Here is a 17,948-nt window from a genome sequence, read left to right as displayed (position 1 = left end):
TAGCTCCAACCGAAACCAATGACGTAACCAATGTAACCAGTGACTAAACAAATTTTCTTTGATTTCCTACGCTCCTGATTTCATTCCAAAACATAATGAAAAGTAATTCCCATCCAGCAAAGGACTAACGTCACATTTTGCATCAACAAGTAAGCGTTTATTTGAAGGCACGTTCCAGTACATAGCCAGGCCCAGACTCCCTCCCCCCTCCCTGTCCCCCCTCTCTCTGTTGGGAACCCCAGCATTTTCGTGTCAAGTCATCACTGCGAGCGAGTAATGAAGAAGTGGAAAGCATCAGCTGAGGTCATGCGCTGACAAATTTGCGGTGGCTTCAAAAGGAGTAAGGAATGGAGGGGGTGGGATTTATGTTGGCCGATTGACTTTGGCCTGGACATGAAAGTCAAATCCAGCTGCCAAACAGAAAGCGCAGCTAGCTCCAGACTTTCACTCGCGTACCGCTGCCGCCGCCGCTACTGGGAGTTGTCCCGCCATGGCACCTCCCGTCTGGGATGGGGCCCTGACGGCCCAGCTTTTGGGCTTTGCAGCGTGCGGCTGGCGGGACGAGGAGCGCCGGATGCCTTTTCAAACCGCCAGAGCTGTCATTATAGTCTAAATGCGGCGCGACACAAGTTCTGCCAGCTCTGAAAGGTATAGCGGAGGCAGCAGCGCTGCCGCTAAGCTTATCCTTGTCACAGTCTCCTTACATACTTTTACAGGTCAGAAGAAAGAATTGGAGTCTGGGCCATGCAGGGTTTTTTTTTTTTTTTTTGGACGCCTAAAGCCGTCAATGACGGCGAATGAGTTCAAAGATTCACTACCAGCCCAGAGAAAATGGGTCTTTGTGGTCTACAGCCGTCAATGGCAATGAATGTTTTGATCAGCCGATCAATTTAAAAATCTCTATAATTAACGTCATTTGGGGTTCGTAACAAAAATAAAAATATGAATTACGGGCAGAATATTTGACTGTTGTGAAATGCTTTGTCCTTTAGTATTTGTTTAACTTTATAAAACGGAGAAAAGTAATTTCCGCCAACGGTGATTTTTTTTTTCCTAGTTGAATGTCAAAAAATTATGCAAAAATCATTTATTTCAAAAGGGCTATTATCCACCAATAGTTCAGTCAATTATTTCAGAAGACTAACAACAAGCCTGATGATTTTCACTGTGATTCAACAAAAAAAAAACGACAATTGATTTATCCAACCAACATGTCGAATAATGTCCAAGTGTCAGCCATCTGATTAAATCAGCCGACTATGGCCCTTCAAGCACCAGCCATAAAAAATAGGCCAAATGGTCAATAATTGCAGATTTTAACTATTGACCTTAATGTACTTCAACCATTCATAGCAGTTGTATACAAGTAACACTGTTGTCAAATAAATCCCAAGCATAACATTGTATCCTTAAATTTATTTGTTGATAAGATCATTATGTGGACTTGTCATTCAACACGGCTAAACTTAAATTTTGCAAGCAATGAATACATCAACACTGCTAGGAAGTTGTACAAACAGAACCGGATGCCATTACTTTACATATAATATGTGCGGTCATATTCAATACAAGTTTTGTACGATTAAAGGTCAGGGTGGAAACCTTTTCATCGAGTCTGTTAAAAATCATATTTTCCGAAAAGTAATGTTTTCTAATACATGCATGCCACTTCAAGGAAGTTGTCAACCGTAGCTCTTAGAAATGATGTTATATAGCTTGTGGAATCGAATGTGGAGTTACTCTGTCCACCCCTAAGGGTATCGAAAAAAAAAAAACAGAAAGCAGGCTATGCCATAGAGATACAGCGCAACTCTCCGTGTGTTGAGCAACATTTTTATTTGCAATCAATGTGAGGTGCAGTAAATTTTGACACATAGGAGTCGACGTGCAGAATATTTGTAGCCATACCCAATATAATAACTCTGCCATATGATTATTGGGAATCCTTCCAGTTCGCTGTACATTGACCTCAGAGACGGGACTCATTGGTGCGTTCAAGGCAACAAATTTTCTGCAGTTTGTCGTACGCCGACGTGTGCAAAAACATCCCTAGAGGTCACTCCGGACAACCCAAATATTTTCTCTGTAGCTGCGTGGTACGACAGCAGCGTAGCTAACTATACTCTTCAGGTCATCACACGCATCAATCATATGCATGTTTAAAAAAAATAAAAATGTCATTATAAGCGGAGAACAAACACGGGCCGCCTCCAAGCGGTTGCCGGCTACGCTAGGGCAAACCTAAATAGACTGCGTGCGGTTTTCCAGTGTAAAGCCAACGTCCGGCACTCGCGCGTGGTCGCTCGGCGGCGCCAAAACGGCCACGAAGGAGGAGAAATATGAGCAGGAGACATTTTTCATTTCAATCACATGACAGTGATGAACTCTGTGGATGGATACAACGCACATTAAGGGACGCAGAGAGATAACGTGACGCACAGATCATACGCTGATTAAATATGATGTCAATGTGGTGCATTAACCATTAACACTTGTGTAAATATAAAATATTTAAGGTGCAGAAAAGTATATGCATATGCTACATAGACATAAAATGGGATGTCAATATAGTACATTATTTAAAGACATTAAATAGTATGTAAATAAAGCAGATAGTTACAATGTCAGATTAGGAGATACATAAACATCCGAAATGATGTCCTCAAGACAGTAGGTAAAAAAAAAAAAAAAATATTAGATGACATTACCATGGTACTTTAGAGGTGACAATGTCAAATATGATGGAATTGCGGTGTTGAAACAATGTAAAAAAATGCTGCATAGGCATTCAGATGCAAATATGTATCATAAACCATTGAATTTGACGTAAATATGGGAAACTAGATTTGTATAGACAGTCAATATTAAGTAAATGTTAACAAGAAAAGTAGTAAATACAATAAAATATCAATACAATTATAGTATGTACTGTAAATATGATGCATTACAGGTGCATAGAAAAAGATGTAACGATAGACTATCAACAATGATATGATGTAAGAGTCTACACATATCTCAAATACAAAGTTAACGTAAGATGGTGCACTAGATGTATTGCCATTGTATATGATGTAAATAAAGTGCATTAAAAGTTCATAAATGAAATATGATATACATATGGTAAGAGTTCCATTGTGCTTCCATATGAGATAAATATGATACACAAATATTAAATATGTGAAAATTGTGTCAGAAGGCCCAGCTCAGTGGGGCAGTGGTTAGCACGTCCGCCTCACAGTTAAGGGATCTGAGTTCAATTCCAGCTGGCTCCGGCCTTCCTGTGTGTAGTTTGCATGTTCTCCCCGAGCCCCGCGTGGGTTCTCTCCGGGTACTCCTTCGTACTCCGAAAACATGCAAGGCAGGTGTATTGGACATACTACATTGTCCTTAGGAGTGATGAACAGTTCTCTGAAATTTTGGAAGATTGAACTGAATGAGGTTGTAAACCATAATGGTGACAATTACAACAATATATTAAAATGATAGACTAAATCTACTGTTCTGTTGGTCTGAGTACAAGGCCTGTTTTCATTGTTTGTTGGCATATGCCCACCAGTGACAAACCTGTACAGATGTGTACACAAGTCAAACATGAAAGCATTACGACAAACATTAGAACCATCTCATGGCTTAATCAGCTCTGCAATCGGGCTCCCCGATCAAATATTTGCAAAAACAACATTTGCGCTTTACAAGGCACTTTCAATGCAATGGTGGCCAAGCCTATGAGGCAATGAAAAACAGCTCAAACTAGAGCTGCAAGCAGCTATAAAGGGCCCTCGCAGACCTGTGCACGTTGGGGTATGCACAGGTCGGGGTATGAACAAGGACTATGAATGATGAAAAATTAGTTGTAGATCACTTCAGTGCAGGACTATTACCAAATATGTAAAATTTAGACAAGGTGGAACAATGTGTGTGGAGTTACTGCAGCTTTTATTGTTCCAATTTTGTGACTTTCAATGCCATATAGGCCACACCCACTGTCGAAACATTGTACTGATTTGTGGGGGGCATAAGGCATGGTCACTGGCTTTTCAGAAAACATTTAAGGGATATCACTTCAAAGGGCGCAGCAGAGTACATAAAAACATTAAGGATTTGCTATATTTTTTGCTGCCACTAGGTGGCGCTCGTACTATGATAAAAAATAGGCTTGTAGGTGTGTTTCACATTGGACTCCCATCCCATATATGAAGTTTTGCAAACATCAGATCATCTAGGTCCAATTACAGCAACTTTTACCGTTTTGGGAAGACATCAGACTTTGAGTTTGCATAGAGGCCACGCCCTTTAATGAAAAGTCATAAAAGTTGAGAACCTTAATGTTCCAATGTGTCATAGCTTTTCTGACCATTTTTTAGTTCATTTAGTCAAACAGGCATTTCACAGTACATAAAAGTATAAAAAATGAGATTTTTGTCCGCCACTGGGTGGCGCTGTAAATGATTTGAAAGTTTATCACATAGCTGTATTATTGCATTACTTTTAAAGGCCCAGGAAAGTTTCAGATGGTTTGAAGCTGTCATAGCTGAGTTATTAAGATTTTTGTCAGTCTTGGCGAAGGAAATATTAAACATAATTTGAAGCTCCGCCCCCATCTTTTATGTCAAGAGATCTTCACGATATTTGGACTATGTGTGCCCCTCAGTTGGATAATGATTCATGCCAAAGTTTAAGGTAATGGGGTGAATCTTTTAAGAGAAAAAGGCACTAGTTTGAGACCAGCTAATGTCTAAGAATGGGACAAAACTGCACATTAAAAAAATTCATAACAATTTTTCTGTACATCCTAGCACATCACTTCTATTGAAATTTTTGTAGGTCTTACAGTCCTTCATTAGCCTACAAAGTTTCATAGCTGTAGGTCAAACCAAACAGGATTGACTGTAATCTTTCGACTAATGACTTTTTGTGCAGCCACTAGGTGGCGCTAGCTTTAAACTGGAATATATTTTTGTCGCTATTTTCAGGAGAATATTTTTATCCAATGTGTGAAATTGTGAGAAGATCAGATCATCTGGGTCAAATTACAGCAAATTTTACTGGACAGATAAAGCTTCGGAATGAAAATGGTCATAGAGGCCACGCCCATTATCGAAACTTCGTAAAATTTGGTGGAGGTCAGCAAGGCTGTCTAGAGGCTTGTCAGACTTAATTTCAGCGATTTTACTTCAAAGGGCTCAGCTAAACACATAAAAACGTTTAAAAAATGCTATTTTTTTGGCTGCCAGTAGGTGGCGCTCACACTATAACAAAAAATACGTTGATAGGTGTATTCCGCATTGGAAATCCATCAAATATGTAATGTTTAGATAAGATAAGACCATCTGGGTCCAAATACAGCAACTTTGTTCGTTTTCGCGAGACATCAGACTGACATTTTTGTTTGCCACTAGGTGGCCTTATAAGCAATTTAATATTTTTTTAAACACATGTGTTAAGGGCTTGAGTCTTCATGTGTCTGTGAAGTTTCAGATTTTTCTAAGCTTGTAAAGCTGAGTTATAAAGGTTTGTTTCACATGTGGCAAAGTAATCATCAAAGGCATAATATGAAGCCCCGCCCCCAACATATTTGATGGCGGATCATCACAAAAATTTGAACAATTGTGCCTCACAGTCAGATAAAACATCACAGCAAATTTGAAGTCGATCGGGTCAAGCGTTTGGGAGAAAAAAGGAGCATTTTGGGACCTGCAAATGAGCAAAAATGGGCCAAAAGTGCACATTCAAAAATTCATAACTCTCTTTCTGTACATCTGAGCACATGGCTCGCGCTGACTTTTTTGTAGGGCTCGAGGTCCTACATAAGGCTACAAATTTTTGTAGCTCTAGGTCAAACGAGCCGGGAGTGAGAGGCTATTTTCCACTCATAAGGCCATTTTGGGGCCAATTACAGCCACTTTTTTCGTTTTGGCGAGTCATCTGACTTTGAGGTGGCGTGCAGACTACGCCCATTATCGAAAAGTCGTAAAATTTTAAAAACCTAATATTCCATGTCTTAATGATATTCTGACCAATTTTCATTTGTTTTACTCAAACAGACTGAGCACAATACATGAAAGTGTAAAAAATGACATTTTAATCAACCACTAGGCGGCGCAAGTAGGTATTTAAAAAAACTTTTTTCAAAGGTGTTAAAGACATAAGTTTCCATGTATGTATGAAGTTTTAGATTTTTTTAAGCTAGTATATCAAAGTTATTAAGGTTTATGTCTCTCTCGGCGAAGGAAAAATTGAACATATAATTTGAAGCCACGCCCCTATCATATATGTCAGCGGATCTGCACCAAATTTTGCCCACTTGTGCCCCTATGTGTGAATATGGACTACAGCAAATTTGAAGGCGATTGAGTAAAGCGTTTAGGAGAAACAAGGAGCAGTTTGGGACCTGCAAACGTGCAAAAATGGGCCAAAAATGCACATTCAAAAATTCATAACTCTTTTTTTGTACATCTGAGCACATGGCTCACGCTGACTTTTTTGTAGGTCTCTAGGTCCTACATATGCCAAAAAATTTTCGTAGCTCTAGGTCAAACGGGCCGGGAGCAGGTGCACTTTTTCGACCTTAGGTGGCGCTGCAGAGCCATTTTTTTTGCATTGTTTTGGGAAACACAAAAATATCCAATTTTTCACCGGGCCCGACAAATGTGCAAATTTTGGTGACTTTTCGTGCATGTTTAGGCCCTCAAAAATGGAAAAGCGCTGCACAGTAAATAATAATAATACCTAGAGCTGCAAGCAGCTATAAAGGGCCCTCGCAGACCTGTGCACGTTGGGGTATGAACAGGTCGGGGTATGAACAAGGACTATGAACAATGAAAAAGTAGTTGTAGATGACTTCAGTGCAGGACTCTTACCAAATATGTAAAATTTAGACAAGGTGGGACAATGTGGGTGGAGTTACTGCAGCTTTTATTGTTCCAATTTTGTGACTTTCAATGCCATATAGGCCACAGCCACTGTCGAAACATCGTACTGATTTGTGGAGGGCATAAGGCATGGCCACTGGCTTTTCAGAAAACATTTAAGGGATATCACTTCAAGGGGCTCAGCAGAGTACATAAAAACATTAAGGATTTGCTATATTTTTTGCTGCCACTAGGTGGCGCTCGTACTATGATAAAAAATAGGCTTGTAGGTGTGTTTCACATTGGACTCCCATCCCATATATGAAGTTTTAAAAATATAAGATCGTCTAGGTCCAATTACAGCAACTTTTACCGTTTTGGGGAGACATCAGACTTTGAGTTTGCATAGAGGCCACGCCCTTTAATGAAAAGTCATAAGAGTTGAGAACCTTAATGTTCCAATGTGTCATAGCTTTTCTGACCATTTTTTAGTTCATTTAGTCAAACAGGCATTTCACAGTGCATAAAAGTATAAAAAATGAGATTTTTGTCTGCCACTGGGTGGCGCTGTAAATGATTTGAAAGTTTATCACATAGCTGTATTATTCCATGACTTTTAAAGTCCCAGGAAAGTTTCAGATGGTTTGAAGCTGTCATAGCTGAGTTATTAACATTTTTGTCACTCTTGGCGAAGGAAGTATTAAACATAATTTGAAGCTCCGCCCCCATCTTTTCTGTCAAGAGATCTTCACGATATTTGGACTATGTGTGCCCCTCAGTTGGATAATGATTCATGCCAAAGTTGAAGGTAATGGGGTGAATCGTTTAAGAGAAAAAGGCACTAGTTTGAGACCAGCTAATGTCTAAGAATGGGACAAAACTGCACATTAAAAAAATTCATAACAATTTTTCTGTACATCCTAGCACATCACTTCTATTGAAATTTTTGTAGGTCTTACAGTCCTTCATTAGCCTACAAAGTTTCATAGCTGTAGGTCAAACCAAACAGGATTGACTGTAATCTTTCGACTAATGACTTTTTGTGCAGCCACTAGGTGGCGCTAGCTTTAAACTGGAATATATTTTTGTCGCTATTTTCAGGAGAATATTTTCATCCAATGTGTGAAATTGTGAGAAGATCAGATCATCTGGGTCAAATTACAGAAACTTTTACTGGACAGATAAAGCTTCGGAATGAAAATGGTCGTAGAGGCCACGGCCATTATCGAAACTTCGTAAAATTTGGTGGAGGTCAGCAGGGCTGTCTAGAGGCTTTTCAGACCTAATTTCAGCGATATTACATCAAAGGGCTCAGCTAAACACATAAAAACGTTTAAAAAATGCTATATTTTTGGCTGCCACTAGGTGGCGCTCGCACTATAACAAAAAATACGTTGTTAGGTGTATTCCGCATTGGAAACCCATCAAATATATGAAGTTTAGAAAAGATAAGACCATCTGGGACCAAACACAGCAACTTTGTTCGTTTTGGCGAGACATCAGACTGACATTTTTGTTTGCCACTAGATGGCCTTATAAGCAATATAATATTTTTTTAAACACTTGTGTTTAGGGCTTGAGTCTCCATGTGTCTGTGAAGTTTCAGATTTTTCTAAGCTTGTAAAGCTGAGTTATAAAGGTTTGTTTCACATGTGGCAAAGTAATCATCAAAGGCATAATATAAAGCCCCGCCCCCAACATATTTGATGGCGGATCATCACAAAAATTTGAACAATTGTGCCTCACAGTCAGATAAAACATCACAGCAAATTTGAAGTCGATCGGGTCAAGCGTTTGGGAGAAAAAAGGAGCAGTTCGGGACCTGCAAATGAGCAAAAACGGGCCAAAACTGCACATTCAAAAATTCATAACTCTCTTTCTGTACATCTGAGCACATGGCTCGCGCTGACTTTTTTGTAGGGGTCGAGGTCCTACATAAGGCTACAAATTTTTGGAGCTCTAGGTCAAACGGGCCGGGAGTGAGAGGCTATTTTCCACTCATAAGGCCATTTTGGGGCCAATTACAGCCACTTTTTTCGTTTTGGCGAGTCATCTGACTTTGAGGTGGCGTGCAGACTACGCCCATTATCGAAAAGTGGTAAAATTTTAAAACCTTAATATTCCATGTCTTAATGATATTCTGACCAATTTTCATTTGTTTTACTCAAACAGACTGAGCACAATACATGAAAGTGTAAAAAATGACATTTTAATCAACCACTAGGCGGCGCTAGTAGGTATTTAAAAAAACTTTTTTTAAAGGTGTTAAAGACATAAGTTTCCATGTGTCTATGAAGTTTTAGATTTTTTTAAGCTAGTACATCAGAGTTATTAAGGTTTTTGTCACTCTTGGCGAAGGAAAAATTGAACACATAATTTGAAGCCACGCCCCTATCATATATGTCAGCGGATCTGCACCAAATTTTGCCCACTTGTGCCCCTATGTGTGAATATGGACCACAGCAAATTTGAAGGCGATTGAGTAAAGCGTTTGGGAGAAACAAGGAGCAGTTTGGGACCTGCAAACGTGCAAAAATGGGCCAAAAATGCACATTCAAAAATTCATAACTCTTTTTCTGTACATCTGAGCACATGGCTCACGCTGACTTTTTTGTAGGTCTCTAGGTCCTACATATGCCTAAAAATTTTCGTAGCTCTAGGTCAAACGGGCCGGGACCAGGTGCACTTTTTCGACCTTAGGTGGCGCTGCAGAGCCATTTTTTTTGCATTGTTTTGGGAAACACAAAAATATCCAATTTTTCACCGGGCCCGACAAATGTGCAAGTTTTGGTGACTTTTCGTGCATGTTTAGGCCCTCAAAAATGGAAAAGCGCTGCACAGTAAATAATAATAATAATAATAACTAGAGCTGCAAGCAGCTATAAAGGGCCCTCGCAGACCTGTGCACGTTGGGGTATGAACAGGTCGGGGTATGAACAAGTAATATGAATGATGAAAAATTTGTTGTAGATCACTTCAGTGCAGGACTATTACCAAATATGTAAAATTTTGACAAAGTGGGACAATGTGTGTGGAGTTACTGCAGCTTTTATTGTTCCAATTTTGTGACTTTCAATGCCATATAGGCCACACCCACTGTCGAAACATTGTACTGATTTGTGGGGGGCATAAGGCATGGCCACTGGGTTTTCAGAAAACATTTAGGGGTTTCACTTCAAGGGGCTCAGCAGACTACATAAAAACATTAAGGATTTGCTGTATTTTTTGCTGCCACTAGGTGGCGCTCGTACTATGATAAAAAATAGGCTTGTAGGTGTGTTTCACATTGGACTCTCATCCCATATATGAAGTTTTGCAAACATCAGATCATCTAGGTCCAATTACAGCAACTTTTACCGTTTTGGGGAGACACCAGACTTTGAGTTTGCATAGAGGCCACGCCCTTTAATGAAAAGTCATAAAAGTTGAGAACCTTAATGTTCCAATGTGTCATAGCTTTTCTGACCATTTTTGAGTTCATTTAGTCAAACAGGCATTTCACAGTACATAAAAGTATAAAAAATGAGGTTTTTGTCCGCCACTGGGTGGCGCTGTAAACGATTTGAAAGTTTATCACATAGCTGTATTATTGCATTACTTTTAAAGTCCCAGGAAAGTTTCAGATGGTTTGAAGCTGTCATAGCTGAGTTATTAAGATTTTTGTCACTCTTGGCGAAGGAAGTATTAAACATAAGTTGAAGCTCCGCCCCCATCTTATATGTCTAGAGATCTTCACGATATTTGGACTATGTGTGCCCCTCAGTTGGATAATGATTCATGCCAAAGTTGAAGGTAATGGGGTGAATCGTTTAAGAGAAAAAGGCACTAGTTTGAGACCAGCTAATGTCTAAGAATGGGACAAAACTGCACATTAAAAAAATTCATAACAATTTTTCTGTACATCCTAGCACATCACTTCTATTGACTTTTTTGTAGGTCTTGCAGTCCTTCATTTGCGTACAAAGTTTCATAGCTGTAGGTCAAACCAAACAGGATTGACTGTAATCTTTCGACTAATTACATTTTTTGCAGCCACTAGGTGGCGCTAGCTTTAAACTGGAATATATTTTTGTCGATATGTTCAGGAGAATATTTTCATCCAATGTGTGAAATTGTGAGAAGATCAGATCATCTGGGTCAAATTACAGCAACTTTTACTGGACAGATAAAGCTTCGGAATGAAAATGGTCGTAGAGGCCACGCCCATTATCGAAACTTCGTAAAAATTGGTGGAGGTCAGCAGGGCTGTCTAGAGACTTAGCAGACCTAATTTCAGCGATATTACATCAAAGGGCTCAGCTAAACACATAAAAGCGTTTAAAAAATGCTATATTTTTGGCTGCCACTAGGTGGCGCTCGCACTATAACAAAAAATACGTTGTTAGGTGTATTCCGCATTGGAAACCCATCAAATATATGAAGTTTAGAAAAGATAAGACCATCTGGGACCAAACACAGCAACTTTGTTCGTTTTGGCGAGACATCAGACTGACATTTTTGTTTGCCACTAGATGGCCTTATAAGCAATTGAAGATTTTTTTAAACACTTGTGTTAAGGGCTTGAGTCTCCATGTGTCTGTGAAGTTTCAGATTTTTCTAAGCTTGTAAAGCTGAGTTATAAAGGTTTGTTTCACATGTGGCAAAGTAATCATCAAAGGCATAATATAAAGGCCCGCCCCCAACATATTTGATGGCGGATCATCACAAAAATTTGAACAATTGTGCCTCACAGTCAGATAAAACATCACAGCAAATTTGAAGTGGATCAAGTCAAGCGTTTGGGAGAAAAAAGGAGCAGTTCGGGACCTGCAAATGAGCAAAAACGGGCCAAAAGTGCACATTCAAAAATTCATAACTCTCTTTCTGTACATCTGAGCACATGGCTCGCGCTGACTTTTTTGTAGGGCTCGAGGTCCTACATAAGGCTACAAATTTTTGGAGCTCTAGGTCAAACGGGCCGGGAGTGAGAGGCTATTTTCCACTCATAAGGCCATTTTGGGGCCAATTACAGCCACTTTTTTCGTTTTGGCGAGTCATCTGACTTTGAGGTGGCGTGCAGACTACGCCCATTATCGAAAAGTCGTAAAATTTTAAAACCTTAATATTCCATGTCTTAATGATATTCTGACCAATTTTCATTTGTTTTACTCAAACAGACTGAGCACAATACATGAAAGTGTAAAAAATGACATTTTAATCAACCACTAGGCGGCGCTAGTAGGTATTTAAAAAAACTTTTTTTAAAGGTGTTAAAGACATAAGTTTCCATGTGTCTATGAAGTTTTAGATTTTTTTAAGGTAGTACATCAAAGTTATTAAGGTTTTTGTCACTCTTGGCGAAGGAAAAATTGAACACATAATTTGAAGCCACGCCCCTATCATATATGTCAGCGGATCTGCACCAAATTTTGCCCACTTGTGCCCCTATGTGTGAATATGGACCCCAGCAAATTTGAAGGCGATTGAGTAAAGCGTTTGGGAGAAACAAGGAGCAGTTTGGGACCTGCAAACGTGCAAAAATGGGCCAAAAATGCACATTCAAAAATTCATAACTCTTTTTCTGTACATCTGAGCACATGGCTCGCGCTGACTTTTTTGTAGGTCTCTAGGTCCTACATATGGCTAAAAATTTTCGTAGCTCTAGGTCAAACGGGCCGGGACCAGGTGCACTTTTTCGACCTTAGGTGGCGCTGCAGAGCCATTTTTTTTGCATTGTTTTGGGAAACACAAAAATATCCAATTTTTCACCGGGCCCGACAAATGTGCAAATTTTGGTGACTTTTCGTGCATGTTTAGGCCCTCAAAAATGGAAAAGCGCTGCACAGTAAATAATAATAATAATAATAATAATAATAATAATAATAATAATAATAATAATAATCTGGAGAAAAACAAGAGGGCTCTCGCAGCGGTAGCTGCTCGGGCCCTAATAACTAGAGCTGCAAGCAGCTATAAAGGGCCCTCGCAGACCTGTGCACGTTGGGGTATGAACAGGTCGGGGTATGAACAAGGACTATGAATGATGAAAAATTTGTTGTAGATCACTTCAGTGCAGGACTATTACCAAATATGTAAAATTTAGACAAGGTGGGACAATGTGTGTGGAGTTACTGCAGCTTTTATTGTTCCAATTTTGTGACTTTCAATGCCATATAGGCCACACCCACTGTCGAAACATTGTACTGATTTGTGGGGGGCATAAGGCATGGCCACTGGCTTTTCAGAAAACATTTAAGGGATATCACTTCAAGGGGCTCAGCAGAGTACATAAAAACATTAAGGATTTGCTATATTTTTTGCTGCCACTAGGTGGCGCTCGTACTATGATAAAAATCAGACTTGTAGGTGTGTTTCACATTGGACTCCCATCCCATATACGAAGTTTAAAAAATACCAGATCGTCTAGGTCCAATTACAGCAACTTTTACCGTTTTCGCGAGACATGGGATTTTGAGTTGGCATAGAGGCCACGCCCTTTATTGAAAAGTCATAAAAGTTGAGAACCTTAATGTTCCAATGTGTCATAGCTTTTCTGACCATTTTTTAGTTCATTTAGTCAAACAGGCATTTCACAGTACATAAAAGTATAAAAAATGAGATTTTTGTCCGCCACTGGGTGGCGCTGTAAATGATTTGAAAGTTTATCACATAGCTAAATTATTGCATTACTTTTAAAGGGCCAGGAAAGTTTCAGATGGTTTGAAGCTGTCATAGCTGAGTTATTAAGATTTTTGTCACTCTCGGCAAAGGAAGTATTAAACATAATTTGAAGCTCCGCCCGCATCTTTTATGTCAAGAGATCTTGACGATATTTGGCCTATGTGTGCCCCTCAGTTGGATAATGATTCATGCCAAAGTTGAAGGTAATGGGGTGAATCGTTTAAGAGAAAAAGACACTAGTTTGAGACCAGCTAATGTCTAAGAATGGGACAAAACTGCACATTGAAAAAATTCATAACAATTTTTCTCTACATCCTAGCACATCACTTCTATTGACTTTTTTGTAGGTCTTGCAGTCCTTCATTTGCCTACAAAGTTTCATAGCTGTCGGTCAAACCAAACAGGATTGACTGTAATATTTCGACTAATGACATTTTTTGCAGCCACTAGGTGGCGCTAGCGTTAAACTGGAATGTATTTTTGTCGATATGTTCAGGAGAATATTTTCATCCAATGTGTGAAATTGTGAGAAGATCGGATCATCTGGGTCAAATTACAGCAATTTTTACTGGACAGATAAAGCTTCGGAATGAAAATGGTCGTAGAGGCCACGCCCATTATCGAAACTTCGTAAAATTTGGTGGAGGTCAGCAGGGCTGTCTAGAGGCTTTTCAGACTTAATTTCAGCGATATTACTTCAAAGGGCTCAGCTAAACACATAAAAACGTTTAAAAAATGCTATATTTTTGGCTGCCACTAGGTGGCATTCGCACTATAACAAAAAATACGTTGATAGGTGTATTCCGCATTGGAAACTCATTAAATATATGAAGTTTAGAAAAGATAAGACTATCTGGGACCAAACACAGCAACTTTGTTCGTTTTTGCGAGACATCAGACTGACATTTTTGTTTGCCACTAGATGGCCTTATAAGCAATTGAAGATTTTTTTAAACACTTGTGTTAAGGGCTTAAGTTTCCATGTGTCTGTGAAGTTTCAGATTTTTCTAAGCTTGTAAAGCTGAGTTATAAAGGTTTGTTTCACATGTGGCAAAGTAATCATCAAAGGCATACTATAAAGCTCCGCCCCCAACATATTTGATGGCGGATCATCACAAAAATTTGAACAATTGTGCCTGACAGTCAGATAAAACATCACAGCAAATTTGAAGTCGATCGGGTCAAGCGTTTGGGAGAAAAAAGGAGCAGTTCAGGACCTGCAAATGAGCAAAAACGGGCTAAAGGTGCACATTCAAAAATTCATAACTCTCTTTCTGTACATCTGAGCATAGGGCTCGCGCTGACTTTTTTGTAGGGCTCGAGGTCCTACATAAGGCTACAAATTTTTGGAGCTCTAGGTCAAACGGGCCGGGAGTGAGAGGCTATTTTCCACTCATAAGGCCATTTTGGGGCCAATTACAGCCACTTTTTTCGTTTTGGCGAGTCATCTGACTTTGAGGTGGCGTGCAGACTACGCCCATTATCGAAAAGTCGTAAAATTTTAATACCTTAATATTCCATGTCTTAATGATATTCTGACCAATTTTCATTTGTTTTACTCAAACAGACTGAGCACAATACATGAAAGTGTAAAAAATGACATTTTAAACAACCACTAGGCGGCGCTAGTAGGTATTTAAAAAAAATTTTTTTAAAGGTGTTAAAGACATAAGTTTCCATGTGTCTATGAAGTTTTAGATTTTTTTAAGCTAGTACATCAAAGTTATTAAGGTTTTTGTCCCTCTTGGCGAAGGAAAAATTGAACACATAATTTGAAGCCACACCCCTATCATATATGTCAGCGGATCTGCACCAAATTTTGCCCACTTGTTCCCCTATGTGTGAATATGGACCACAGCAAATTTGAAGGCGATTGAGTAAAGCGTTTGGGAGAAACAAGGAGCAGTTTGGGACCTGCAAACGTGCAAAAATGGGCCAAAAATGCACGTTCAAAAATTCATAACTCTTTTTCTGTACATCTGAGCACATGGCTCGCGCTGACTTTTTTGTAGGTCTGTAGGTCCTACATATGGCTAAAAATTTTCGTAGCTCTAGGTCAAACGGGCCGGGACCAGGTGCACTTTTTCGACCTTAGGTGGCGCTGCAGAGCCATTTTTTTTGCATTGTTTTGGGAAACACAAAAATATCCAATTTTTCACCGGGCCCGACAAATGTGCAAATTTTGGTGACTTTTCGTGCATGTTTAGGCCCTCAAAAATGGAAAAGCGCTGCACAGTAAATAATAATAATAATAATAATAATAATAATAATAATAATAATAATAATAATAATCTGGAGAAAAACAAGAGGGCTCTCGCAGCGGTAGCTGCTCGGGCCCTAATAATAATAATAATCTGGAGAAAAACAAGAGGGCTCTCGCAGCGGTAGCTGCTCGGGCCCTAATTAGTAGTCAAAGCATACGTATGGTGAGTTCAATGTAAATGAGGTTAAATCTGAGCTATATTAATGTTACATAAGAGGGCTAGGCATTAAAGAAAAACATGATACAAATATGCTACATTAATCCTACAGCCTACATTAAATATGCTATAGAATGTGAAATATTGATTTAAATATGGTTCATTTGAGGATTGAATATGATATAAATGTGCAGGCATCATGTCTGATGCTGATATTTAGATTACAGCTGCATAGACACCAACACTGATGTAAATGTGGTAGATTAGTGTGTTACGTCTAAAAGTAATACATTAGGGACATATAGATGTTTAAAAACGAGAAGTATGGTGTGCAACATTGAATTGTGATGTAAATATTGCTAATTATAAGTCTAATTACCAAACACAATATTAATATATTGAATGCACAACAAACAGGACTACCTGTGGTAGTTAGAATAGTTTAAATGTTAAATAGTATTTAAATATGTTTAACTGCCATTGTAGTCATAAATAGGATATCATTAGGCTACATTGCAGGTGTAAACACGACAACAAAAAACCGTTGCAACTCCAATCAAGTCCTCAATCAGGCCTCCGATCAAATATTTGAAAAACAAAAACCTAAACTCTAGATTTACGAGACACTCTCAATGCAACGCCAGCCAAGTCGCGTTCAAGTTCCGAGCGTTTTTGTACACATTTAAATTATAACTAAAACTTGTGCACCTGAACGCACCATCGTGTTTTCTGTGCAGCGCCGGAAGTAGCCCTCCCCCCTAAAAAAAAACTCCCAAACAACTAACTTTTTTGCACCATAAAAACACTGCTTGCGTGCACACCAAGTGCACCAACCCCACAAATCAACCTGCAAAACTTTTCCTTGTGTATAAAACGAAATGAAGTTGCCAAAGTGAATGAATTCCACCACAAAGGAGCCATCTTGTGACCGCATTGGGGCAGCAAAATCGTACCATCCTCACGCGCACTAACACGCACGCACGCACGCACGCCTGTCAACCTCCGCCAAGGAAAAGTTAGAAAGCAGCGTGTTTCGAGACACTTGACACGTACTTGGACAATCTCCCCCTCGGCGCTGATGGTGGCTCCAGCCTTGGAGAAGCGTCCCTGCAAGCCCGTCGTGTACGTGGTGTAATCCCCGTTGGCGCTGGACTCGAACAGGACCACCTCCACATAGGCCGTATCCTTGGCGAGGGCGACGCGGGGTTCGGCGGCCAGCACGGCGGCGAGGAAGAGCAGCGCCGCCGCCGCCGAGGAAGAGCCGGGATGGTGGTGCTGGTGCTGGTGCTGGGGGTGGTCCCGCTCCGAGCCACCCCGCCACGGCGCCACCATCGTCGGCATCAGCAGCAGCATCGTCCGGGGAGTCGTCCTGGTAGTCGTCGTTATCATCTCGCCGGCTGGATCAGCGGCGCCGAGCGGAACGGCATGTCCGACGCGAGGCGAGACCGCGGTGTGATGCGCCGAAATTTGTTTTGCTTTTCTTTTCTTTCTTTTTTTAGGGGAGGGGGGAGGGATACCGAGCGAAAAATGTGCGGAAACACACCGGGGGAGCGTGTTTAGTTCTCCACTGAGAGTCTGTCAATGACACTGGCTGCCTCTCAAGCCTCCTCCCCCTCCGTCCCTCGCTCCAACCCTCCCTACTTTCTTTCTCACCCCTACCTCCTCCCCCCACCCCCCTCTACAAAGCGGATCTCCTTTGATCGCAAACACGTGATTTAAAAAAAAAAAAAAAAACTTTTTTCTTCTCTCCCCAAAAGGCTTCTGGCCCCGCCCACTTTCACGCTCAAGTGCCAGCACTCGGTTTGTTGAGGAGGCCCCCGCCTCAACTGGGACGTCACCGGGACAAAATTTTCACTTAGTTCAAGTGCGCCTTTTGTAATCACAATAATAGTTTATAATCAAGATTAGATAGCTATCTTCACAGTATAACCATATTTCTTGTCACCCTTATCTGCTGTAAGAAACTGGACACACACAGGGCTCATTTTCAATCAAGTGACTATGGATGAGATGTTTG

At 40.2% G+C, this 17,948-nt stretch overlaps 1 protein-coding gene across 2 annotated transcripts in view; it reads right to left on the bottom strand.

The window, feature by feature from the left end:
* The window catches only part of znrf3 (zinc and ring finger 3), an 83,054-nt gene extending 65,687 nt beyond the window's left edge, over positions 1–17,367 (bottom strand). For both annotated transcript variants that reach the window (XM_088434772.1, XM_088434781.1), the window contains exon 1: positions 16,985–17,367. In XM_088434772.1, coding sequence (XP_088290898.1) covers positions 16,985–17,320 — 336 coding nt within the window. In that variant the 5' untranslated portion in view covers positions 17,321–17,367. The remainder of the gene's footprint in view (positions 1–16,984) is intronic.
* Between the last annotated feature and the right edge of the window lie 581 nt (positions 17,368–17,948).

Source organism: Hippichthys cyanospilos, chromosome 1 (genome assembly GCF_059441005.1).
Source record: "Hippichthys cyanospilos isolate Australia breed blue-spotted pipefish chromosome 1, RoL_Hcya_1.0, whole genome shotgun sequence".
Taxonomy (NCBI): domain Eukaryota; kingdom Metazoa; phylum Chordata; class Actinopteri; order Syngnathiformes; family Syngnathidae; genus Hippichthys; species Hippichthys cyanospilos.
Note: the sequence above shows the minus strand (reverse complement) of the source record. Positions and strands in the feature narration are given on the sequence as shown.